The sequence below is a fragment of the Rhinolophus ferrumequinum genome, chromosome 2 (genome assembly GCF_004115265.2).
Source record: "Rhinolophus ferrumequinum isolate MPI-CBG mRhiFer1 chromosome 2, mRhiFer1_v1.p, whole genome shotgun sequence".
Lineage (NCBI taxonomy): Eukaryota > Metazoa > Chordata > Mammalia > Chiroptera > Rhinolophidae > Rhinolophus > Rhinolophus ferrumequinum.
Genome location: NC_046285.1, coordinates 58,925,803 through 58,951,322, shown reverse-complemented (window position 1 = coordinate 58,951,322; position 25,520 = coordinate 58,925,803). Strand labels below are relative to the sequence as shown.

The 25,520-nt window shown below is 41.8% G+C and overlaps 2 protein-coding genes across 4 annotated transcripts in view; both read left to right on the top strand.

Moving 5' to 3' along the window:
* The first annotated feature begins 6,400 nt into the window (after nt 1-6,400).
* Nucleotides 6,401-16,509, top strand: LOC117030970 (histidine-rich glycoprotein-like). Its single transcript, XM_033121247.1, has 7 exons — nt 6,401-6,665; nt 8,475-8,591; nt 9,444-9,534; nt 10,752-10,918; nt 12,175-12,255; nt 13,896-13,997; nt 15,186-16,509. The coding sequence occupies exons 1-7, from the start codon at nt 6,474-6,476 to the stop codon at nt 16,134-16,136; spliced, it is 1,701 nt and encodes a 566-aa protein (XP_032977138.1). The 5' UTR covers nt 6,401-6,473; the 3' UTR covers nt 16,137-16,509.
* A 3,628-nt stretch (nt 16,510-20,137) lies between these two features.
* The window catches only part of LOC117036298 (kininogen-1-like), a 124,451-nt gene continuing 119,068 nt past the window's right edge, over nt 20,138-25,520 (top strand). Inside the window, exons 1-3 of one of the 3 annotated variants that reach the window (XM_033131090.1) lie at nt 20,138-20,464; nt 23,349-23,459; nt 24,471-24,555. In XM_033131090.1, coding sequence (XP_032986981.1) covers nt 20,270-20,464; nt 23,349-23,459; nt 24,471-24,555 — 391 coding nt within the window. In that variant the 5' untranslated portion in view covers nt 20,138-20,269. The remainder of the gene's footprint in view (nt 20,465-23,348; nt 23,460-24,470; nt 24,556-25,520) is intronic. The other 2 variants (XM_033131109.1, XM_033131100.1) reach the window with 2 other exon arrangements.

Sequence of the window (25,520 nt, the reverse complement as noted above, 5' to 3'; positions counted from 1 at the left end):
AAAGGTGGCCATGTACAAGCCAAGGAGAGAGGCCTCGGAAGAAACTAACCCTGCAACACCTTGATTTCAAACTTGTATCCTCCAGCATTGTGAGAAAATTAATTTCTGTTTTTTAAGTGACCCAGTTTGTGATACTTTGTTATGGCAGCCCTAGCAAACCTACAAAACAGGGAATTTGCAAATATAACCATTGTCCTCCCTTCTGGCAGCTGTTTCTTAAAAGAGTAACATGGGTCTTAGCATAATTTAGTTAAACTCAGTAGACAATATTCACACTATGTTACTCTTATCTGCTTCCTGTAAGAAAGGAAAATAATTAAGTGGGGTGTCATGTAGAGTCTTAAACTCTGTTTCAATCAGTGTCTGGCAAGAGACATAGGCCATAGGCAATGATCTCTTGCATCTACCCCCATTGCTAAGTCAATTTATCAAATTTATCAAGTAAATTTGTCAAGTCCTGGACTTGGAGAATATTCAGATAGGTAAGAAAAAAAATCCACCTTCAGGTTGAAGGCTGTGCAGGCAATATCTGACCAATACTATTTCAGATAGTTCAACTGAAAAGACTTTAGTGAAAGAAATGAAGACTTGTGGGTCAAGTTAAGGGCACAATGGATGCTGAAGCACCTGGAGAACAGCAAGAAGCCTTTGCCACTCTGGACCTAAGAAGACTGCAGGAGAAGGAGCCTTACCCAAATCCAGGGGGAGCTGAAGCTGCTGGAAGAGGGGCTACCTGGCAGGAGCTGCCCTGGTGGAGGGATGCAGCCACTGCCAGAACCTAGTGCTGAAGCAGAAAGGGACAGGGAATGAACACCCTGACCTCTCTCTCCCTCCTTCCCTCCCTCCCTCCGTCCTTCCAGTCTCCTCCTCCCATTGGCTCTTTGAACCCAATTGTAAGCTAGCTAGCAGGGGAGCCTGCTCAATCCACAGGAGTCAGCCTCCTGAGGCAAAGCCAGACAGAGAAAGGCAAAGAATAGACCTGGAGCAAACAGAGGAAAACCAGTGCTAGCCCTAGGTAGGGTATTTCCCCAAGGTGTTCCATAATACCCTCCCATACTGAGTAAAGCATGCGGAAGGACCTTAGACTGTGTGTCCTTCTCTTTGTGTTTCTTGTTGGATAGACAAGGGATCCATCAACAGAGATAGAGCATGTAGAAGGAAAAGAAGTTTTGAGCAGTTGCTGAGTTGATTTCATTAAATTCAAAGGAAGCATTGCCATTCTCACTTATTCTTTTTCAACATCGGGTAATGCTGACTCACTCTTTCTTCAAACTTTCTCAAGTAGACATTGTCCCATATCCTCCAGGTTCTTCTCCTACCCTTCTGATGATTTCTCCTAAGGCATTTGGGTTCCTCATTGACTCATCTCTTAGATGTTATTTCTCTAGTTTGTGATTCTTGATCTTCTTTTTTTACTCTGCAACTTCCACGTAGTCAAGATAATCCAATAGTCTTGCCCATAGTCTCAAAATGCTGCAATCATTAATCATTTGAGGCCCTTGTATTCAAATAATCAATGCTTTGCAAATTACTAACATTAATCTTCTATGCTGAATTTCAAGAGTCGGGCATTTCAAGTTACATGGTATTAAGAGTTCTCTTTGATGAATCTTTAAAGTAGCTTCTTCAACAATAAGAAAATGAACAATCCTATTAAAAAATGGGGGAGTACAGCATTAGGAATAGAGACAGTGGAAATGTAATGGTTCTGTGCAATGTCAGAGGGATAGTGGATGGGGGGAAGAGGGTTCACACAGTGTGAGGGATATAAATGATAAACATCTAAGTATTATTTTGTCTTGTGCACCTGAAAAAAAAATGGGCAAAAGATTTGAAAAGGCACTTCACAACAAAAGAAATAAAATGGACAATAAGCATATCAAAAGATAATCAATATGATATGTTATTAGGGAATTGAAAATTAAAACAATAAAGAGATACCAGTACACACCTATCAGAATGGCCAAAATCCAGAATACCAACACCAAATGCTGCAAGAATGTGGAGCAACAACAACTCTTATTCAATGGTATTGGAAATGCAAAATGATGCACCCACTTTGGAAGAGAGTTTGGCAGTTTCTTACAAAACTAAACATACACTTACCCTAATAACCACCAATTGTGTTCCTTGGTATTTACCCAAATGAGCTGAAAACTTATGCCCACATAAAAACTTGTACATGGATGTTTATAGTAGCTCTACTTATGATTGCCCAAACTTGGAAGCGATCAAGATGTCTTTCAGTAGTTGAGTGGATGGACTGTGGTACATACGATAGAATACTAATTATCGCTAAAAGGAAATGAGCTATCGAGCCATGAAAAGACATGAAGGAACCTTAGATGGATACCACTAAGTGAAAGAAACCAATCTCAAAAGGCTACATATCTATGATTCCAATTCTATGACATTCTAGAAAAGGCAAAACTGTAGAAAGAATAAAAAGATTCAGTGGGTGCCAAGGATTGAGGCGAGTGCTGAATAGGCAGGGCACAGTAATTCAGGGCAGTGAAACTACGCTGTGTGGTACCCTAATTGTGGGTACAGGTCATCATACATTTGTCCAAATCCACAGAATATATGACACCAAGAGTAAACCCTAATATGAACATGGGCTTTTGGTGATAATGATGTGTCAACGTAGATTCATCGATTATGACAAGGGTACCACTCTGCTCTGAATAGTGATAGTGGAGGACACTGTAAGTGTGGGGAGAGTGAGCAGGAACTATATGGGAATCTTCTTTATTTAAAAAAGTACTTTCAGGGCGGCTGGTTGGCTCAATTGGGTAGACCACAGTGCTCATAACACCAATGTCACCGGTTCGATTCTCACACGGGCCAGTGAGCTGTGCCCTCCACAACTAGATTGAAAACAACTTGACTTGGAGCTGAGCTGCGCCCTCCACAACTAGATTGACAGAAAACAACAGCTTGACTTGGAGCTGATGGATCCTGGAAAAACACACTGTTCCCCATTATTCCCCAGTAAAAATTTTTAAAAATTAAAAAGTGTCTTCAATTACAAAAAGCTGAATGTCATAAAATTCTGTGAACTGATCCAGTCATTCTCCCCCTCCCCCCCAAAATCAGAAATTTACAAGGATGTCCATTACAGCATTATTTGTAAGAACAAATAATTGGAAGCAACATATGTGGCTAAAAATTAGGGGAATATTGACATATTACAAACATATGTAATATACAATATCATGAGAATTTTGAAAATAATCTCTGTAGAATATTTATTGATTTGGGGAAGTTATCATAGGGAAAATACAATATTTAATGTATGTAACAAGAATTTGTTAAAATTCCTTCTCTTAGGAAAGGGTTTTGAAGGTGAGAGATAAAGGAGAGAGAGATATTTAATTTTTATTTTACATGTTTTGTAATACTGTTGTTTTACTTTGTGCAGGGGTTATGTTTATGATAAAAATGTATAAAAGATCTCAAATAAAAAAATAAAATTCTGTTATAAAAAACAAAAACAACATTTATAAAGCCTATATGGCTTCTATTAATACCCCCCAAAACTAGAGTTTGTAAGTAAGTATTCAACCACAGTGGACAGAAAAAATATCTGTATGTACAGCAGAATAATCCCAATAATTTAAGAACACATATATTATTGATCTCCAAATGGAAAAAAGTCCATGAAGAAATATATAGTAGTTAGTGATTTATCTAAGGTAGTGGAATTAGAGGTGAGTTTTCCTTTACATTTTTTGTAGTTCCACTTTTTTTGCAAAAAGCATATATTTGATTATGAGGGAGAAAAAAGCTTTAAAGAATAAAAATTCTCTTAACTGACTTTCTCTGATACTACGGCCAGGCCACCCAGAAAGAACCAAAATTCCAGAATGAGTACGTGGATCTACCCTGATTGCTCCAATAACCGTCTTGTGAGAAGACACCACTCCCCTCTCCATTGCACATCTGAGGCCATTCTCTGGCTCAGGACCATCAGGAAGCTTTCCCAAAGCCAGTAAGAGAGTCACCAAAGCTGAATGTCACTTCCTAGATCATCAGACAGCTCCGCGGGATAGACTGTCTCTTCTACTCTCCATCATTCCTGACTCTTGCCACCTAGCACCTTCAGTATGCTCCCTGAGATGTCTCATCTGAAATTCCGATAGTTGGAATGGCATCACTAGCATCATGTCTGTATTTAAGATTCAACAAAGCAAAGGAAAGGGAAGGCATGGCTCTCGTGATTACCCCTAAATCTCAGCTACTAAATCTACAATACCATAGTGCTCACTTCGGCAGCACTTATACTACAATCTATAGTACTACAGGAGAAGCTGAGTTTCATCCCCGATGTCTTTTCCCATTCCCACCCCTTTCCCTCCACCCGCATGTGGCTTGTCCATGGCCCTCCATATTGGGTATGGACAATAGAGCGATAACAGAAAGCCTTAATTAAGGAGCTCAACTCATGGAAATTAAAACAGGTTCTGTTTTAATGCATAGCTTTCCCCCTGCCCACCTGAGTTCGAGCCCCTTAGTAACACCTTGGACAGATTCCATGTTATTTCTGTCATTCTAAGTTACACTGAAGTGGTCCTATTTGGGTGTTTAAAAGCTAGTGTTCTTTATGTTAAAAGTTCAAATCTAGACATAATTCAAAATGTGTTTCTTCCACTTTTAGCACTCACTAAACCAGTCTGTAATTCTGGGAAGTGCGTTTTGCTTTTCATGTACTGTGGGGACAGAGCCCCAGAGAGCAGTGTCCAGCTGTCCGCCTCAAGTGGAAAGATGCTGGCTCAGGTAGTAGATGGCCGTCAGCTGTGGCTGGTTGGCTGTCAGCTGTAACCCTTGAGTCATTGGCCACTAGTATAACTGCCGCCGCTGCGCTGGGGAGTGGAGTCAAAGAGAGTGGTCGGTCGGTTGGCAGAAAAGCGGACAGCAGGTCGCCTGTCGTGTGAATCCAGCCTCCAGTGAGACTATAGTGGTGTGACTCCCCTACATATGGTCCGTGGGTGTTCCTTTTTGGCCTAGCCACATCCTGCGTTCTTATGTGGGGAGCGGGAGCAGAGACCCCGCCTGACACCCTGCCTGACATGTACCCTCTCCGTCCCCTCTCTCTCTCCAAACTCTTTCCCTCCCTCCAGGTTCTGTCTAGAACCCCAGTAGTTCTCAGCCTTGACTGCACATTGGAATCATCTGGGAGTTTTAAAACTACCCTTACCTGGGTCCACCCCCAGAGATCCTGGTTTAATTGCTCTGGAGGGAAGGCCTGGTATAAGGAGTTTTCAGAGCGCCTCAGGTGATTCTGTTATGAAGTCAAGGCTGAGAAGAATTGCTGTCCACAATGCAGACACTCACGGCAGGGAAGAGAGACAGGAGGGGGATGCTGTTTAAGTGACCGGTAGTGGGAGGGGCCTGGGCTGATTCCCGCTAGTCCTTTCTGATGCTGCTGGGCGCTGCTGGTATGAAAGGTCCACACAGGTATGTATATTGGTTTCTTTGGAGGGGTAGGACTGTGCGATCAGCTGAATCCCAGCTCTGTCCCCAGTCCTGAGCCCCTCCCACAGTAGTACATACCCTCTAACCCCTTCTCTTGGATGGCATCAAATGGCTTGACTTCTACCCTCACCAGGGTTCTCTTCCACATGAACCAACTCTCTTTGGAATGCTTAAGGGCCACGGAGAATTGGAATAATATGGGGGTGGCTTTAAGTTCTTCTGAAGCATCATACAAATAATAACAATCAATAGCATCATGTTATTCAGCACCTGGATTTGTGCCAAGAATTGTAGTGGTTATTTTATATGTTTTCTTATTTCAGTGTCGCACAATCCTGCCAAGAGGTATTAATCCCCGTTTTATAAATGAGGAAACTGAGAGTCAGAGAAGTTTCATAGCTTACCCAGCATACAAGAGTAACTCATAGAAGAGTAATAGAGTTGAAATTCAGACCTGACTCCAAAGCCACAGACTCTTAATCATTCTATTCTACCTGAACTCAGTTCCTTGTATGGTGTAAACGTTAACACATCACATCCCTTAAATGATGCAGCGCTTTACTGAGGCCTTCTCGCGCCATAATCCAAGGAGGGAAATGATGGTGGAAATTTCTGGCTGAGATAGAAAACAAATGAAGGGAAATCACTTTATTTCCATCCCCCACACCAATGCTTGTGGTAAAAAACACACTTTGGATCTGCTACCTACTAGAAATATCCAGATTTGTGCAGATCACAGTTTCAGCCACTCACTAGTGGCATGTCGCAACTTTCTGTCCCCAGAACCCGTTAATCATTTACGGCATATTGACAGACATTTTAACCAGGGGTCAAGGTGAACATCCCAGTTATACAACAAAAATGTATGAAAACTTTGGTTAATCAATGGCATATGCTGTGTGTGTGTGTGTGTGTGTGTGTGTGTGTTTTAGAAAGTCTGTATCTAATTCTCTGCTCTGATATACCACAGTGAGGGATGGTTTTCACATTTTCACACTATGAAGGCATGCGCTACAGCTCTGCTTTTGATCCTCTCGATCACGCTGCAGTATTCCTGCGCTTTGAGTCCCACAGATTGCAATGCTACTGGGCCCCTGGCTGGGAAAGCTCTAGATCTGATCAATAAAGGACGGCAGAATGGCTTCCTCTTCCAGTTGCTGCGGGTCACTGCTGCCCACTTGGACGAAGTGGTGAGGAATTGCCAATGGCAGGGCTGAGGTGGGAGACCATGCACCGGGGGCAAATGTGACTGTCACCCCTAAGACTGCTGCTTCGCACAACCCTTTAGTCAGAGTTTTCTGTTTAGTTTCCGCTGCTGCTCTAGACTGCTCTTTTTCTTTCTTTGAAACTAACGTTTGTTATTAGTATATCCTTAACTATGAGTCAGTCTGTACGTACTTAATAAGCACTGATGTTGAGTCCAATCAAATGTTAAGTATGATAAGAGAAAAATTAGAATAAACTGTGGGCCTTGCCCTCCAGGTAATAATAACCAGCTCACATGCACACATAGGCAAACTAATGAAAGGAGATATGTTAAGACTGGGTGGGAGAAGCCTTCATTTGGGCCCTGAAGAATAAGCAGAATTTGAATAGGAAGATGGCATTCAAGGAGAATTCCAGGCATACCGCTTCTGTGTGGTTAGGAAATCAGGAAGGTAGGTGTTAGGGAGTAATGAAACATAAGTAGGGGTATTCCAGAAGTTCTGTGTGGGCTTTGGAGTAGCCATCAGGTTGGGAGGGAGAATGCAGTCTCATCTTGAAGCAAAGCAAGCCTACATCTTCACTTAGATTAGATGCTTATTCGGAATGGGTTTGAGGGCCTATGCTAGAGATTATGGAGGGAGGCTTCCCTCCTTAGCCTCCTAACATAACCTACCCTTTGATGAAACCACTAAAGTGAGGGAGGCCAGACCATGGAGCACCACAGAGGACAAGCAGAGAAATTTATACTTGTTAAAGCATTGTAGATGGAGGCCGTAGATTGCAGAGAACAAGAGTGCAGGAATTTAGGATTCAGCCAGCAATTTAGTGACCATTAGTCCAATTCCAGGCTCTCTGCCACATTGTAGTACCCAGGCTGAGTTGGCACAGTGCTACCTCTGAGTGGTGGTATAAATGGTGGGTGGTTGGGGAGGTGGCAGAGTGTACCTGGGGAGATGGATGCAAGTGACAGGGACATGAACTAGCAAACCATTTTATGAGTTCAGGAAGGAGGAAATGAGGATCAGATCAGACAGTGGGGTTTAGGGCAATGGACAATGAATAAAAGAAAGACAACTCGAGGCCTGGTGACTCGATAGCAACAGCAAAGGAAGAAATCAAAGTTGATTTCACATTTTTTTAGGCCAAAGACTAAGGCAATAAATAATTAATGGTGCCACTGACAAAAGACAAGAGAAGTAGAGAAAGGGAGCTGAGCTGAGTGAATGACTTCAACTGCACCACAAGTTCTGGTATGGAAATCTGTTACAATGCTACTTATTCTAGTCTAATTCTACTAATTCTAGATAGTAGAATTAGAGAAGAGAGTGGTTTTAGCTTTGGGCAAGTTGAAATCCTGGCAAGATATCCAAGTTCAGGAATAGAGCTAGGTGAGAAGACACAGCTCCACATGTAGACTGGGGCCCATGATGTGGCTGTCAGCATTGTAATTCTAGGCTTCTATCTTCTACGCCTCCACCCAAACCAGCACTGCTATTGAGTGATTGCTTTTTTCTTTTAACTTTTATTTGTTCTCTCCCTTAAGTCATTTATAGACTTAATTATTGATTGCTTTTTAAACCTCATGGGCAGAAGCAACATAACAACCAGTTGAAAAAAACATTTGGAAGTAATTCTTTGAAGCTCTTTATTCAAATGAATAGATCAAATGACAAAAAGGTAGACATTGAAAATGATTTGGAAAGGAGCAGGAATTCTGTTTGAGAAATAAGAGACTGCTTTTATTTAGTCGTTCTCATATACTACTCACCTGTTGCTTTCTTGGAATTCCTCAGGAATCTGCAACTGTCTATTATTTAGCCTTAGATGTGAAAGAATCTGACTGTCCGGTCCAATCCAGGAAATACTGGGATGACTGTGAGCCAGTGCTTTCTAGACGTCCATCTGAAATAGTAAGTAAACATGCTACCATCTTCCTCTTCTTATCATTCTTGACTTCTGTCTTCTCTGCTTACATAGGGTAGCTGTATGCCAACACTGACACAGCAAAAGGGTAAAAGCAACCTCCACCTTTTGACTAATAATGATTATGTTGGCCTTGAGTAATATTCTCTTGAGAGCCATGTCTGGGAACCCAGTGCAAGATAAGTCAGTGGGTTGTGGACCCATGGGATAGAATGTCCAGCTGTGAGACCTTGGGAAAATCACCTAAGGTCATTAGACTTCCATATCTCCAGCTGTAAAATAAGATGAGGGGTTTGGAATAGATGGACTCTAAGGTCATTTCTGGACCTGATAGTCTGTGGGTCTAGGAAACCTTGAACTTGTAACTGTGTCCTATACAGACTGGTCCCATTCGCAGGAATAGCCAAAAGGATAAGTTGCAATTATCATGAGGAACAGGGTTTTGCTCTGTACATTACACATGGGTACTCAGATCCCAAGTTGTCTGCCACAAGAGAACACAAAAATGAATAAGCACAGGTCTAATATTTCAGTTCCAGAAAATAAGACATTTGCATACGTAGAAGTTTCAGCAATTTTTCCCCTTGAAAATGTTTGGGATGTGGCCATGATCCATTTAAACAGTTTCTCTCTGGTTATCATGAGGGCTTTCAATGCCTATAGCACCCAACACACAGAAGAAGCTGATTAAGTAAATGTAGGTTTTGGGACAGGATTTTTTGAGAGAAACGATAAATAAATTTTAAATGTATAGTAGAAGTATGTTGCATCACTTTTGTGTTTCTGCATATTCCACCTGAGGAAAGCAGTATGCAATGACAAACTCCTTTTTCTTACAGGTGATTGGACAATGTAAGGTAATAGCTACCACACATTTGAATGAATCTCAGGATCTTAGAGTGAATGACTTCAACTGCACCACAAGTTCTGGTATGGAAATCTGTTAAAATGCTACTTGTTCTAGTCTAATTCTACGAATTCTAGATCAATACAGAATTCAATCATAATATAATAATTTATGATGTACATGTCAGAAATGGTCCCTGCCCTCATGGACTTGATTATTACTCACTCTCTTGAGAAGAGAAGTGAGAAGTTTTCCCCCTGTTATTGGTGCACTTTCCTTTAAAGAAATGCACTATACGAAAGTAGAAATCTATGTGAGGTAGCATAGCATGGTAGTATAGTTGTAGAGAACATGGGCTCTGGGGTCAGATTTGCTTGAGTTTGAATCCCAACCTTATCACTCCTAGTTGCATGGTCTTGAGGGCAAGTTATTTACCCTCTTTTCACTTTCCTCAGTTGAGGACAGCCTCAAACTATGCTCAGATGAGAATAGTAATCATGTCATCCCCTCCAGTCTTTGTTAGAATTAAATAAGATGGTCTGTGCAGTACACTTGCAAAGTACTTAGCACTCAGTAAGCATTGACTTCCACATCTAAAAGTCATACATTAACACTACAGTTTACAAAGCAGTTATACATATGTCACATCATTTAATCTCACAACAAGTCTATGAAGTAAAGGTTCTGATACTTTCTATTTTAGAGACAAAATAACTGAGTTTCAAAGAGGATCAACGACTTGGCCTTAGGATCACAGCCAAATGTAGGGAACATGATCCTATCCCACAAGTATTGACTCTGAAGTCCATGAGCTTTTCATTTACTTTCCAAAAAGAATGATCACAGAATTCCTTCAATAATAGCAAATCTCAACATGATTCAATATACAAAAATTCAACAGCCAAGCATCTCCTTCAGGAGGTTGCCTTAAAGAAAGATTGAGCTGCATCTTCTCCTCTCTCTGGGCAAAACTTCATGTTGATGATGCCTCTCCCTCCTTGGCAGAGACAGGAAGAGTTCGTTAAGATAGTAACACTTTATGGATGATGGGGAAGCATCATGAATCCAGTCAGAACAGAGACTTGAGCATCAGAAGGATCTGGGTTTAGTTTATAGCTCCGCTGCCGATGGCCTGGTTTGATCTGGAACAAATTTCTTAGCCTCTTCCATCCTCAATTTGCCCATCTGTAAAGTGGAAGCTATTGTTAGTCTTGCCCCCGTGCTTACATGTATTTAGTCCCAGCACTGACATTGCTGTGGGCAACCCAGTAACCACAGAACTGCCATCTTCTCTCTCCAGTCTCTTCTGCACTGGCCAATCCTAAAGACAGCCCCGTACTCTTCGATTACTTTGAGGACACTGAGCTCTACAGAAAACAGGCAGACAAGGCCCTTGAGAAGTACAAAAGGAAGAATGATGACTTTGCCTTTTTCAGAGTGGACCGAGTGGAAAGAGTTGTAAGAGTGGTGAGTCTCCATCAACGCCCAGCTACAGTGTGACGGCCCAGGCTCTAACCCGGCAGGTGCAAAATTCAGCAGCACTCACTCTCCACAGGCCTCCCTCAGCCAGCTGCTTTTTAAATTGAGGCCTCTGCTGCAGCTTCAACAGTCAGTAGTTACCACAGAACTGTTCTCCTGCAGATTTTCGTTTTTTGGAGTTGCAGAGAGTGTGAATATCTAAGAGAAGAGGAAAAACCCAAACGAAAAAGAGGAAAAGACTGAAGAGCATATTAGAGTCATTAAAATCCTGTGGTCCTAATCTCCTTGTATTATGATGGAAAACTGAGGCTCAGAGCAACTACCATTGTTTCCCCGAAAATAAGAACTAGCCGGAAAATCAGCTCTAACGTGTCTTTTGGAGCAAAAATTAATATAAGACCCGGTCTTATTTTACTATAATATAAGCCCAGGTAATATATAATATAACATAACATAACATGACATAACATAACATAATATCATATAATATAATATAATACCGGGTATAATATAATGTAATATAATATACTATTATACTGGGTCGTATATTAATTTTTGCTCCAAAAGACACACTAGAGCTCATGGTCAGGCTAGGTCTATTTTCGGGGAACATGGTACCTCACCACACCCAGTTTTATGGCTGGAATTAGTTCCTTCCAGTTCAGCGTCCCAAGTGCCTTCTACCCAGAGTGGTCTTGTCGAGCAGCTAGTTGAGGTTGTCCTGCATTTTGAAAACACAAAGTTAAATAGATATGGTGCATGCAAGCAATACAATGAATACAATGCATGACTAAAAAGAATGTTTTGGACCTATATGCATTGAAAGGAGTTTCAAGGTGTATTGCTAGGAGAAAAAGCAGGTTACAGGACAATACCTAGACTATGAGCCCCTGTATATTAATTAAAGATAGGTGTATGTGCACAGCATATTTAGAAAAAGGTGAGAAGGAAAAATCCATCAAATGGATGATAGCGGTACCTCTGAGAAGGAGAGACTAGGGTGCAGAAAGGTGAGTTTTCATACTATGCTGGATTAGTTTTGTATTATTTGAAACTTCAATGAAATAGTATTCACTTCATCACTTATGTATTACATTTTAAAAGGCAGAGACTGTAAGAAAAATGGCATACATTGGTGATTTTGAATCTTCATAATACTTACTGTATATTTGGATAGTAGGTATTTAATGCTCCCCCCTTTTTTTTTAATGTTCCTGAAACTGCTTTGATCCCATTTGTTCTAGAGAGGAGAGGAAAGAACCAATTACTACATGGACTTCTCTGTGAGGAACTGCTCCAGCCACCATTTTCCTCGGCACGCTAATGTGAGTATACCAGATGTCTGCGAAATACAAGGTGACACTTAGAGACCACTCACTATGTGCCAGGTACCCTGCTAAGGGCATTGCGCATACGATGGCCTATTACCCCCACCACCATGCTATGAACGAGATGCGATTTTTATCCCTTATTTACACATGGGGAAATTGAGGCACAGAGAAGTTAAGGGAATCGTGAGAATATCATTCTATAAATATACGTGACATAAACCAAAACTTAACACCGAGTTATTTAAACTCATGGGGATTAAAGACTTAGCTAAACCCGATACCTAGATTGTATCAGGAACCTGCACCCATGGCTGCTTTCATTCACTTCATCTCATTTACTGTTCATTTACTTCCCCGTTTGACAAATGGGAAGGTACCTGAGGCTCCGCACAGTAAAGGTTTTGCCCAATGTTCACAACCAAGCTGAGTTTAGAATCCATTTCTATGCTCAGCCCAGTGAGATTTTTCCCCAAATCATTTATTAATTGATGCTTACGTACCTGCAAGAAGATCTTCTTAATGTTTCTCAGTATTTGTATGGTAACTTAGAGTTTACAAAACACCTCCACATATACTGTCTTGTTGGAGCCCTGTGACAACCACGCTGAGGAGAAACAAGTGTCTACCTCCATTTCCCTGTGACAGAAGGGCCTAGAAGTGTAGACACTTACCTAATGGCACTTAGCTAGAAAGTGTGAGGACACAGGATTTTAATGGTGGCCTTCTGATTTCAAGTCCAGGATTTTTCTGAAGTTTAACAGCGCATTCTCTGGGGCCAGAAGAGAGGTACCATTCACTAATTCCTTTTCTGGCTGTTCAACTTTTCTACCTGAAGGAGCTATAAAATCCTGCTTAGTGGCCACCAGAAAAGACGCCTCCCTCCCCCACTCCTATCCCCAACAAACCCTTAATTATTTTGGTGTGGGCAATGCAAACCCATGCAGAAACATGGCGGCTAGAGAAGAGTTCAGCACTCAGTGTTTTACATCATTATCTCATTTAATTAAGCCTTCTCAGGTTTATGGGTAGATAGCATTGTACCCATTTTACAGACAAAGACTGAGTTTCAGAAATTTTATGCAACTTGCCTAAACTCACACAACCGGTAAATGATGAAGCCAGGATTAACATAGATCTGTCTGACTCCAAAACTGGACTCAGAACCTCAATGCTTAACAGTCTTTTCTATAAAAGAGTTTTTTTCTTGTCCTAGTCTAACTTTGACAGCTGGGTTTGGGGACCTCTGGGGCATAGAGATGCCAGCCAGTTGAAGCCTCTGTGCTTAGGGTAGGGCCAGCAGATAGTCACTTTGACAGGGTCCATGCAAACTTTATACTGGTTCCTTTTTTTCCAATACTTCCCTGCAAGGAACAAGTTAAAGTTGTAAAAATCCCTCTTCTGCACCCCACTTCATTCTCTCTAGGCACAGGCAAGTCTGGTCTTCAGTGCCGAAGAGTTGGACTAAAGGCAAGGCATCAACGACATGTTATTTCTCACCACCGCCCATGGGAAAGCCCAGTGGTGGTGACCATTCATGGACGAGAACCACAGCAAATTGGAAAGAAAACCTTTGACAACTGTACTTTTCCCAAATCTCCTGCTCACGTGCACACATGCTTCTAGCTTCTTTAAAGGTCTTTGGGTTCTGCAGAGCAGATTTGTCCTATGATGTAGGAACCTCTGACATAGAAAGTCCAAAAGATATTGTCATAAACTGTGAAGTCTTCAACCTTATGGTGGGTTTCCTAGACAGGCTTTGTCATGAGTAGGGACAGATTGAGTGATATTTTCACACACATAATGTATTTTGTTCTATGGCTCTATGTGTGTGTGTGTGTGAGAGACAGAGAGAGAGAGAGAGAGAGAGAGAGAGAGAGAGAGAGAGAGAGAGAAAGAGAGAGAAGGAGAAATGAGAGAGAAGGAGAAATGAGAGAGATGAGATGGGGTGAGGGTGGGGAGAAATACAGAGAATAGCCCCTGGGAAAAGGAGTGCAAATGCCGACATGACACAAAAAGTGTGCAATTTCCCCCAAGAATTGGGAAGGGATAAGATTTGTCAGAAAAGTAAAATCTTGACTGATTTAATCAACCTTTAATTAATTTGAGAATAGCCCTTGTAGTCAGGACTCCAGTGCTGAGACTTTATAATTCCTAGTTATAGTATTAGGCCTAGAATCTAAGGGGACTGAATTAGTCTTAAATTTATTATATAAAGGTATATATAATAAGATGTAAAACAGCATTTTACAAGAATATCTGTGTGTAAAAACCCTTGTTCTACACAGATATTCTTCACTGTATCTTTTCGTGAGAAAAAAACAAAAAACTGAAAATAATTTAAACATCCATGTGCCAAACCCCAAAATAGGAGGGAGCAAGTTTGTCATCATGAATATGGCTGTATAAATTTTTCAAAAAAATTAAAATCTGAATAAGCAGGGTGAAGAGGTGAGGTGCTCATCCTTTAGGAATCACAGATCCTTTACTACGGAGCCACAGAACTCTGTTGAGAATCTGAATTATAAGGCACTAGTTTTCCAAATGTTTGTCTACTGATGACTATTCTGTGTAACATAATTTCACCACTTTATGTTGAAATGAGAAAAATGAAAATAGTAAAAAAAGTTTTTCGTGATACAACATTTTTCATTTAAAGGACCATCCTTTACTCTGAGATTATCTTTCTGATTCTTGTGTTATCAAAATATTATTCCTATTGTGATGGTGGTAGGTGATAGTTTTGTTTGTATTTTAAATGTCAACTTGGCTAGATAAAAATTTGAGAATGCTCTTTTTGTATTTTACTTTTTCAGTTGATTTGTGGAATCTAAAAGTATGAGGGCCGTTAGTCTAAATCAAGTTAAACATCTAACTTCTCCTTTTGTGCTCTATGATGGTGTTCACTCTTCTGTGTCCTTCACCAGGAACATAGAAACATCAGTGATGTACAAGCCCATCTGGACCATCTACCCCACTCTGGTGGGCATGAGCATTCTCCTGCTGGCAAGCCTTCATTTAAGCCCAAGAGATCCAGAGATTCCCACCATCCTCACAAGCCACATCAACTTGGATGCCCACCTCCTCTAGAAGACAAAAATCACGCAGACAGGCCACAGTTTCAATCAGGAGCTCCTCCAGTGTTGCCCCCTTCAAGATGTCATCACCCCCATTTTGGCACCAATGGCACCCATACACCCCCTCATAATCATAGTTCCAGTGAGCACCATCCCCATGGACACCATCCTCATGACCATCATCCCCATGGACACCGTCCCCATGGACACCATCCCCATGGATACCATCCCCATGGACACAATCCCCATGGATACCATCCCCATGGACACCATCCCCATGGATACCATCCCCATGGACACCGTCCCCATGGACACCATCCCCATGGATACCATCCCCATGGACACCATCCCCATGGACACCATCCCCATGGATACCATCCCCATGGACACCATCCCCATGGATACCATCCCCATGGACACCATCCCCATGGCCAGGATTTCCATGACCATGGACCCTGTGACCCACCACCCTATAGCCAAAGTTCCCAAGATCACCATCGCTGGGGCCATGGCCCACCACCAAGGCACTCAGAAGAAAGAGGTCCAGGTAAACGACACTTTCCCTTCAAATGGAGACAAATTGGATATGTTTACCGACTCCCTCCACTAAAGAAAGGTGAAGTTCTTCCTCTTCCCGAAGCCAATTTTCCCATCTTCTCATTGCCAAATCACAACAATCCTCTAAAGCGAGAAATTCAGCCCTTCCCTCTATCAGTGTCTGAATCATGTCCAGGGACGTTCAAGAGTGAGTTTTCACAAGTCTTGACGTTTTTTGCATATACATTTCCAAAGAAAATCTGAGTTCCTTGACAAATGAATAATGTTCTGAATTAGAACCATAAATAAAATGTAACCAGTAACAAAATCAAAATTACAACCATCTTCACTTTACTTTCATATTTAGGATAGGACAAACTGTGCGTGGGGGAGAAGACGGCATGAGAAGAGCCAAATGGAGAAAGGAAAGATCTTAGTCCCATAAGTCAGAAGTTCATTCCCCACTGGCCAATGTCCCACTTGAGGCAAATCTCTGATCCTCAGAATTTCTTTATTTCCTGACTTAACTCCTTTAATTCTAGCATCTTTCCTCTATTAGTACTTATGCTGTAGCTGGGCGTACCAAGAAGCTATGTATTATTATGTAAAGGATTATTGTTATAAAAAGTGATCCAAATTCTCTCCTCCTTCTGTTTGTATTCCTCTAAATTTATTTTTGGAAAAAAATAAGTTCTAAATTTAATTATGAAGCAAACAAAGCTTGAGCTATAATTTACAAAGAAGTTCACAGGCGTGAACCATAAATTGAGGTGCACCAGAAATATCACTTTATTTTTTAGAACACATTAATTTCTACTTCAGGTTGCCAACATACTGGGCTAATAGGAAACTTAACCTGTCTTTCTTGCAGTTCCTCCAGCCTGCTGCTTCCCACAAAAAATTGTGCCACAGTCCAAAACTCTTAAATAAGGCCAAGGTGTTTCGGTGGTGGGCACCAGAAGGAAGTCTGATTCTTCGTCACCAGTCCACCAGGTCTGAGGGATGTTTACTCCCCTGTTCACAACTCTCTTTGAGTCTGTTTTATCTGCTACTTTTATATCAAACTGGGGATATAGGAGTCTCTGTGAGACTGCTGATGGACATGACTGCCAAGAGATACCACGTAGCTGTTCTCTCCCTAGGGTCTTGCTGCCTTCCAGGCTACATGTCCAGAAAGCAGGGCAAAGGTGTCCTCTGCTTCCAGACCCCCAGGCCCCTCTGTTCTCATATCGTCTCCCAGGCTAGGGGCTCTCTAGTCTCAGAAATTTGTCTTTATTCATTTTTGGTGCCAGAGGATTCTTTTTCCACATTTGAATTCTCTTTCTTTTCCCTTCTTCCCAAATCAGGCTCCAGCATTTAGACACAAGCTAAGAAGACTTTAGATTCTTTCTCTCTGACTTACGGAAGCAGTTTCAGGTGTGTGGTGATGGTAGAAGTAGATTCTGATTGGGAGGGAGGTAAGAAACATAACAAGGGTGAAACAGACTTGGGTAAGTTCTTAGGCTGGGAAGAAAGGGGCCCACAATGCTGGAGAAGCTGGAGGTGGGAGAGGGAGGAGGTGACTGATGGTGAGCGGTCCAGGAGGAGTGGGAAGGAGCACAAGGCTGATCACGGCGGGTGTTTCAAGTGAAGACTCCGGAACAGGTCTTGGAGGAAGATGGTCAAAAGACAGACTTTCCGTTTTAAGATAAGTAAAGACTAGGGATGTGATGCAAAACATAGTGACTAGTTAACATCGCTGTGTGATATATAGGGAAATTGTTCAGAGAGTAAGTGGATCCCATGAGTTCTCATCACAAAGAGAAATTTTTTTCTTTTTATTGCATCTGTGAGATAATTCAGTGTTAACTAAACCTGTTGTGGTAATCATTTCACAACATATGTAAATCAAAGCTTCATGCTGTACATCTTAAACTTATACAGTGATGTATTTCAATTATTTCTCAATAAAACTAGAAGGAAAGTAGGACATGACAGTGTATTCAGTCAGTATAATAAATAGGAAAGGCTGACTTTGGAGGAGGCTTATGTGGGTTCTAATCCTAGCTTCTCGTTGCCGAATCAAAACAATCCTCTAAAGCCAGAAATTCTGGCTATACTACAATTTATTGACTAGAAGACCCTAAGAAAGTAATTAAACCACTTTGCGCCTCATCTTCCTTCTCTAAAAAATGGTGACGGTATGGTGGCAGCCCATTTTCCTTTCCTCCTTGGAGTACAGCTAGACTTCAATTCCTGGAGCCACATGATAATGCCCCAAAAGTATAATAACCAATACGGCACAAGCACTGACCAGCCAGAGCAGATACAGAAAGAAGTCAGAACAGTGGCCTGCCATATACAACCAGGGTGGCAGCTGCTGAATGACAGCCCTGCAGAGTCATTCTGTCATGGAGGGGTGAACACAGGCTTGGCTGTTTTGATAAAGAGTAGAGAAAGGTGAAATCCAGGAAGACCAAAAAGTTACACAGCTTAATAACTTACAGAAACATTTGAGTAGTGTTTTATAATTTATATGTTCCCCAACCTTGCCTGAGGTCCTGAAAATGTTACCTGGAAAACATCGGATTGGAGGTTCTCAATTCATCTCAATTCAACGCATTTATAATGTGCAAACACAGTTGCTGCAGATGAATAATGGGCCAAGAACAATCCCTGCTCTAGGGAGACTGCATTGCGCTAGAGGTTCAGATGGTATAGCGTTGATTGCTCCTTTTCTAGACTTTTTGGTCACATGAAAGCTAAAAAGTGTACGAATGTTTCATGTTTGTTACAGTCAGTAGACTGAGGGACTGGGATGAGAACTCACAGCAGCCTCCTCCCAAAACACATCCTTTCCTGTTTATTATGCAGCCTGTGTACCCTGCCAAGTCCTGCTTCTGAGTCTTCACTTGAAACACCCACCGTGATCAGCCTCGTCCTCCTTTCCCTTCTCCTGGACTGTGCACCATCAGTCATCTCACTGTCCCATCTCCAGCTTCTCCATCATTGTGGGCCCCTCTTTCTTCCCAGCCTAAGTCTCTTTCATCTTAGTTTGATTTCCGACATCCCCACAACCATACACACACACACAGGCAAACACACTAGAATCTACCTTCTGCCATCACCGTGCACCGGAAACTGCTTCAGTGAGTCAGGGACCCTTAACCATCTCACGCTAATATTAGATATAATTTATAGGCTCTAATTACCAGGCTCCACACCTGTATTATCTCATTGACTTCTCGAAAAACCTCATTAAGGTAGTATGTTGTTTCACTTTTCCAGATGAGGAAACTGAGGCTCAGAGAGGCTATATGACCCTGACTTGTTCAGCATCACTTAGCAATTAAGTAGCAGAGCTGGATTAGAATCAGCGTTGGACTTACTGCCCAGCTCATGTTCCTGTCCCTGAGTGACAAGGCCACCACTCAGCCCACATTGACCCCTCTTTTCCGAGGACTCTCAGAGAGACTAAATTGCCAAGCTAGGGACACGATCGACAACAAACATGAAGTCAAACATCTTTTTTGGGGGAAGAGGGTAAGACTTGGGGGCAAACATCTACTAAGAGGTAACCCATATCTTTAACTCTTAGAACTTCTCGCCCTGAATGTCTAACTTGATCAGAAATCACTGAGGCTTGGTGAATGAAAGACCCCCATATCCACCAAACTAGAAATAAGGAGCAAGGACAGGGTTAAGCAGGGCTTCACTCTACCCATCCCTTTTTATGCTTCTCACTTGTCTCCTCCACCCTGGTATTTTCTTTTTTACACCTAATTTAACTGAGTGGAGAGAAGCTGCCTTGGCCAGAGACCAGGTAGGATGCCCATCTTTCATTTGTAGTTGTGCCAATGTCCTGGTATGAGCCTCCCTGCACTCACTATATCCCTGTGCATGGGCTCCCCTGGCACGGAGCAGGATTGGTAGCAGCCTGCTTCTCTGCAACTAGATGTCCAGCAAAGCAATTTTCCTGAAAGATGTCTGCACACTGTTGCATTGTTGTCGCATGTAATGACCTTCATAAATGGTTTTGGGAAAGGGAGCTACAGAGGTGGTTGGTGTTTTCTTTTTCTCCCCCTTTATTAGATTCTGCTCTGATTTGCTATGCAGAGTTGTGCAATTACCTGGAAATGTGCTCTGTGCTCCCACATACTTCCCAAATGTAAACAAGCAGGTCAACAGCCCCAGTGTTGTAAGTTCCAACTTCCAGGACATCTGCTTGGGTAACTCAGCAGTCATTTGTCCTTATCAAACAAGGCAAACATTGTATGGCATCAGGAACCCAATCAGGGCCCTGGAGTGCTAAGGCAGAGAGAGGAGAGACAGAGGATATAAGAGCCTGGAGAGAATTAAAATCAGCGTCCAAGTTAGCTCCCAAGGCTTGGTGAAACTCCCAGAGAAAGACTTAAATCATGAAGTTAATTGCCCTCCTTTTCCTTTGCTCCAGGCTGCTACCAACTTTACCCCAGAAGTACAACTCGCAAGAAATTGACTGCAATGATGAAGACATATTTAAGGTTGTGGACACAGCTCTGAAGACGTATAACGAGAGAAACCAAAGTGGCAACCAGTTTGTATTGTACCGCGTAACAGAAGTCATCAAGACGGTGAGTGAACTGTGTTTAACATTGAGGTCATTTGGGATTTGTGCTATCACTTGGAGCCCAGGCCTTACACACACACACACACACACACACACACACACACACACACACACCAATCATCAATCAACTGAGAACGGTAATAAAAGGTAGAAGCTTGCAGCTCATGGAAAAGACCAACACCACTCTCTGACGTGAGCTTGGAAGGCAGGGTATGACTAGTCCTCATCCACCAAGTTTGGCTTCCTGGGTGATCAGAGGAGCGGTATTCTAGGGTGAAATGAAACAAAGGTAGGAAGAGTCATTTGCATGCAGAGTGGGAGACTCCAGGAAGTCAGTCATGGCTCAGCAAGAGGATTTACTGTGTGACCAGCTTTAAACTAAAATATAAAGACCTCCGGACCTCAAACAGGGAGGGGGTGCTTCAGAGGGTACATCTAACAAATGCTGTATGATCTTACTTATATGTGGCATTTAAAAAAGTCAAATTTACAGAAGCAGAAAGTAGAATGGTGGTTGCCAGGGGTTGTGGAGTGAGGGAAATGGGGAGAAGTTGGTCAACAATACAGGCTTTTAGTTATAAGATGAATAGATCCTTGGGATCAAATGTACAACGTGGTGATTAGAGTTAGTAATACTGTATTGTATACTTGAAATTTGCTAAAAGGTTAGATCTTAAGTGTTCTCACCAAACACACAAATAGATAATAATTATGTGAGGTGATGATGTGTTAATTAGCTTAATACGGGTAATCAATTCATAATTTATATTTATCTTAAATCACCATATTATACACCTTAAAAATATGCAATGTTTATTTGTCAATTGTACCTCAATAAAGCTGGGGTACAGTGGGAAGGGGTACATCTAACAGGAGAATTCAGAAAGGAGATTCACGTGGTTCTACTGCATTAGACAGAATATCTACCATAAACTCCATATGGCCAAATGCATCAAGGGTAATAGCCATGTTCTAGTTGTTCTTTAATATTTTTTGTCACTGATTGCTGCATTCAGGTTGAAAACAAATCCGAACAAGATGTGTGCTTTCAAGAAATATAAATCTTTCAATAGTTTTAGCGAATGTCACTATGTCTCCTTGATATTTAGGCAATTGTTTATTTCAGTGGAGGAAAAGAATCCAGATATTTGACATGATGAGGTTAAAGAAAAAACACAGTGGACATGTTTTTTTTCTGAAAGTAAAATCGAGCAGTTCTATTTCACAAACTAATGTAGTCATGGGAGTCCTGGTGCCCTCAGCAACATTTTATGGGTGTTGTCGTCATTGGCTGACATCCATCACAAATGTCAGTTTTTGTTCTAAAATGTCCATAGAATCGCTATTTATTTTGCTATATGGGTATCACCTATACCACTACCATCATCTGCTTTATCAAAATCTGAGACCTGGAAGGAACCTTGGAGATTATCTCGTTTGACTCCATCATCTCTCAGACACAAACACTCTGACTCAAACAGGCTCTCAGAGAGCACTGCCCCGGGTGTCAGTAGACCTGGGATGTGCTTTTCCAAGGTGGGAGGCTGCCTAAGCTATGCCCCATCTACTCAGGGCCTCCTTTCACCTGCAAAATGAGGGCTTGGACAACATCTTTTCTCAGGTCACTTACTGCTCCAGGATTTTGCATCTTTAACATGCCAGGATTTTGCATCTGAAAGCTCAATTAACTCATCACCTTTGCATTTAAAAGTTTTATTCATTATTTCATGACATGCTAGAAAAAATAGAAAAGAAAGAAAAGCAAAGAAAAATACTAAAATTACTGATAACTAATCCCATCATCCAGAAATAGCTGTTAACATTTTTTTCAAAATTGAAAAAGGTCTCGTTTGTTTTATATAGCTGTACAAGTAATATACTATGTTTAAAAAAAAGCACTCAGGTAATTCAGGAATTTTTAATTAAAAAAAAAAGAGAAAAACAATTGTCGGGACAGAGTCCCAAAGAGCAGTTTCCAGGCTCTTGGCCTCATGTGGAAAGGTGCTGACTCGGGGAGTAGATGGCCATCAGCTGTTACTAGTTAGCCCATTAGCCACTGATATAACTGCCGCAGCTCTGTTGGTTAGTGAGTGGCTTGGGCAGCAGGCAAAAAAGCTGACAGCAGGTTGCAGGTCCTGTGGTTCCAGCGTCCAGTGAGACTATAGTGGTATGACTTCCCTACAGATGGCTCAGTGGGTGTTCCTTTTTGGCCTAAGCATATCTTGCATTCTTATGTGGGGAGCGGGACTAGAGACCCCGCAGGCTGCCTCGCAGGACAAATGGCACAGCGAACGGAGTCTCCCGCGTGACAACAATCATACTCCTACCACTGAGAGACAACCATCTTCACAACTCTGCTGCATAACTTTCCAGACTTTTACAAATAATACATGTACATATAAGTTGGCTTCTACAAAAATAGGCTAATACTATGGATATTGATTCATAACTAAAAAAATACCGGAGTCACCAAAAAATGTATATACATTTTAAGAGATGTTATCTATGCTCAATCAGTAGTTCGCTGTAATCAGAAGTGTCTGGACGCTGATGGTAACCACTCTGAGCACTTCTTGTGATTGCAGAAGTCAAACGTGACTTGTATTCATCTTTTGTTCTCGGTACATATTGAGTATTACAATTAATACAGTTTTTTCCTTTCTTAAAATGTGTATACATTTTTTTGGCATCCTCTGTACATATTTATAAATATGTTACGAACATTCTTGCAAGTATTTACAACTTTCAGTGTTTTTAATAAATGTTTTGCTTTTGTTGAATTAAATCAAGATCAAATATTCATAACAGTATGCCACTCAAATGGTTTGGTGCTCAGTCAGTTGGGTGACTTACTACATATATTTGGTCCCCCTTTATTTGTTTTTCAGGAGAACCCTGACATATTTTATGCTGTCAAGTACGAAATCAAGGAGGGAGACTGTCCTGTAAAAAGTGGCAAAACCTGGCAGGATTGTGACTACAAAGACGCGGAGGAAGCTGTAAGTTTGTTGATTTTCCTGCGCCTCTAGTTTTCTCCTTCAGCCTGCCAGATTTTTTTTCACTAGTGCTGGGGATGGTGAATATTGTTGAGCCTGTTTGTGAGAGATACACATAAGCCCTAAATGTATAGAACAGTCAAATGCTTGATGTCTGTGTTCTTGCATAGACAGAAAGGGCATGGAGAGGCCAGACGTTAAATATGAATAAAGTCCTCCCCTGAGAAGAGGGCTCTAATGATAAATTGGATTGTGTATGTCAGGCCCCGGAGAGATAACAAATCAATATTTGGGCCACGATCAGGGGCTGGTGAAGGGAGACAGTGGGTGTTTCCATTGCACAGGCCTGAGTACGAATCCTGCTCTGCCTCCAACTGGCTGACCACTCAAAACCAGTGCACTCCCTTGTAAAAGGGAGATAAAATTGACCTCACCTGGTTGTTGGAAGATAAAAGGAGATACATGATACCAAGACCCTTGTTTGAAGAACAACAGCTCTCTTACCCAAATGCCTCACATCTGCGTGCCACACCACAGCTGGTTGTTTGGCCTTAATTAAGGGAGACTGCAGATGGTATCTTCCAGGAAGCAAGCCACTCTTTCCACAATACGTGGATTCACCTCTTTAATATGAAAACACTGACGTTCTGTGTGCAGTTTGAACACTCACGTTGGAAGGTAAGGCAAGAGGAGAGTTCATAGCAAGCTGGTTTTAGGGCATTGTGTCCATTTTGGTGAAAAAGCCGTATCTCCAGGACTCAAAAGAAAAAACTCATACTTTAAAACCTCGTCATTTATACTGCCTCTCCTCTGATGTCTCCTGAATATTAGTGGTTCGTAAATAATAATAATTTGTTATAAAAACATTCATCCTTATATCTCAAAGCTCTATTAGAAAAAATCTTGACAAGTTTATAAAGAAAGGAAAGCTATATTTCACAACAGTCCTAGGTGTACTTCCCATTTGAAAGATTAAGACAAATGGCTTGTTTCTTTGTCTGTTTGTTTTCTTAGGCCACAGGAGAATGCACAGCAACCGTGAAGAAGAGCGAGAAGACAAAATTCTCTGTGGCTACCCAGACCTGCCAGATTACTCCAGGTAAGAGATCTACCCAGTGGCGCTGCCCTGGGGAAAAGGAACTATTTCTGTGGGGACCAGGAGCACAACCTAGGAAACACTCCCTTCAGAGGACAGTCCTAGAGATGCCACTCTCAGCCTTGGTGGGGGGTTGGGGCTGGAGTGGCAGAGTCCTGAGGTTGGGGCCAGGCTCCTGCCAATCATCCCGACTCTTCCTGAGAGCCCGACTGTAGTAGGTGTGTGCGCAAGGGAACTGCAGAAGGATGAGAAGATGTGAAGCCTGCCTTCAAATGTAGGCAGCATCCTCGAATGAGAAAAGCACAGGCCTTGATTCCACCTGGCGAGGAATCTTTCAAAACCTCTTCACATTTTTGGCTTCCCTTTTCTTTATCTATAAAAGAGCATCATAGTAATTCCCTGTGGACAGCGTTGTTGTAGACTGAAACTAGATGAGATGCCTACAGGTATACCATAATAATGTATTCTTGATAATCGGGATAAAAGTAATAATAGCTGGCGTTTTTTGAGCACTGATTGCCAGCCAGGGTTCTGATCACTTTACATGTATTAACATAGTTAACTTCACATCAATTTTATCAGGAAGGTATTAATAGCCCCATTTTACAAATGAGGCAATTGAGGCCCACGCAGGTAATAAGTATCTTGCCCAAGATCCCACAGCTAGTAAGTAGCAGAGTTGGTATAGTAGACCCTGTAAGTATGGAACAACTTATGAATAGATATAACCACTATCATTAGCTCCTTCCTTCCTTTGGCAGAAGGGCCAGATATGGAAGAATGGGCACATCTAGGTGACGTCAATCACAAAAGTCACCCCAGAACTGGCTTTCTGCAAGATAGGGTTTCAGTACCTGAGGCTCCAGAACAACGTCTTCAGGCACATTCTTGAACCTCATCAGAATGGCAGTTGTTCTGTTCTGGCCTTACTCATCTATATGAAACCCACAGAAACCTTATCCCTTGAG

Excerpts from the sequence above, each read along its gene's own strand:
- LOC117030970 (XM_033121247.1), top strand. The coding sequence starts at position 6,474 with ATGAAGGCATGCGCTACAGCTCTGCTTTTGATCCTCTCGATCACGCTG. Across the intron at positions 6,666-8,474 it reads CTGCCCACTTGGACGAAGTG|GAATCTGCAACTGTCTATTA; the intron begins GTGAGGAATTGC and ends GGAATTCCTCAG. Across the intron at positions 12,256-13,895 it reads ATTTTCCTCGGCACGCTAAT|GTCTTTGGGTTCTGCAGAGC; the intron begins GTGAGTATACCA and ends GCTTCTTTAAAG.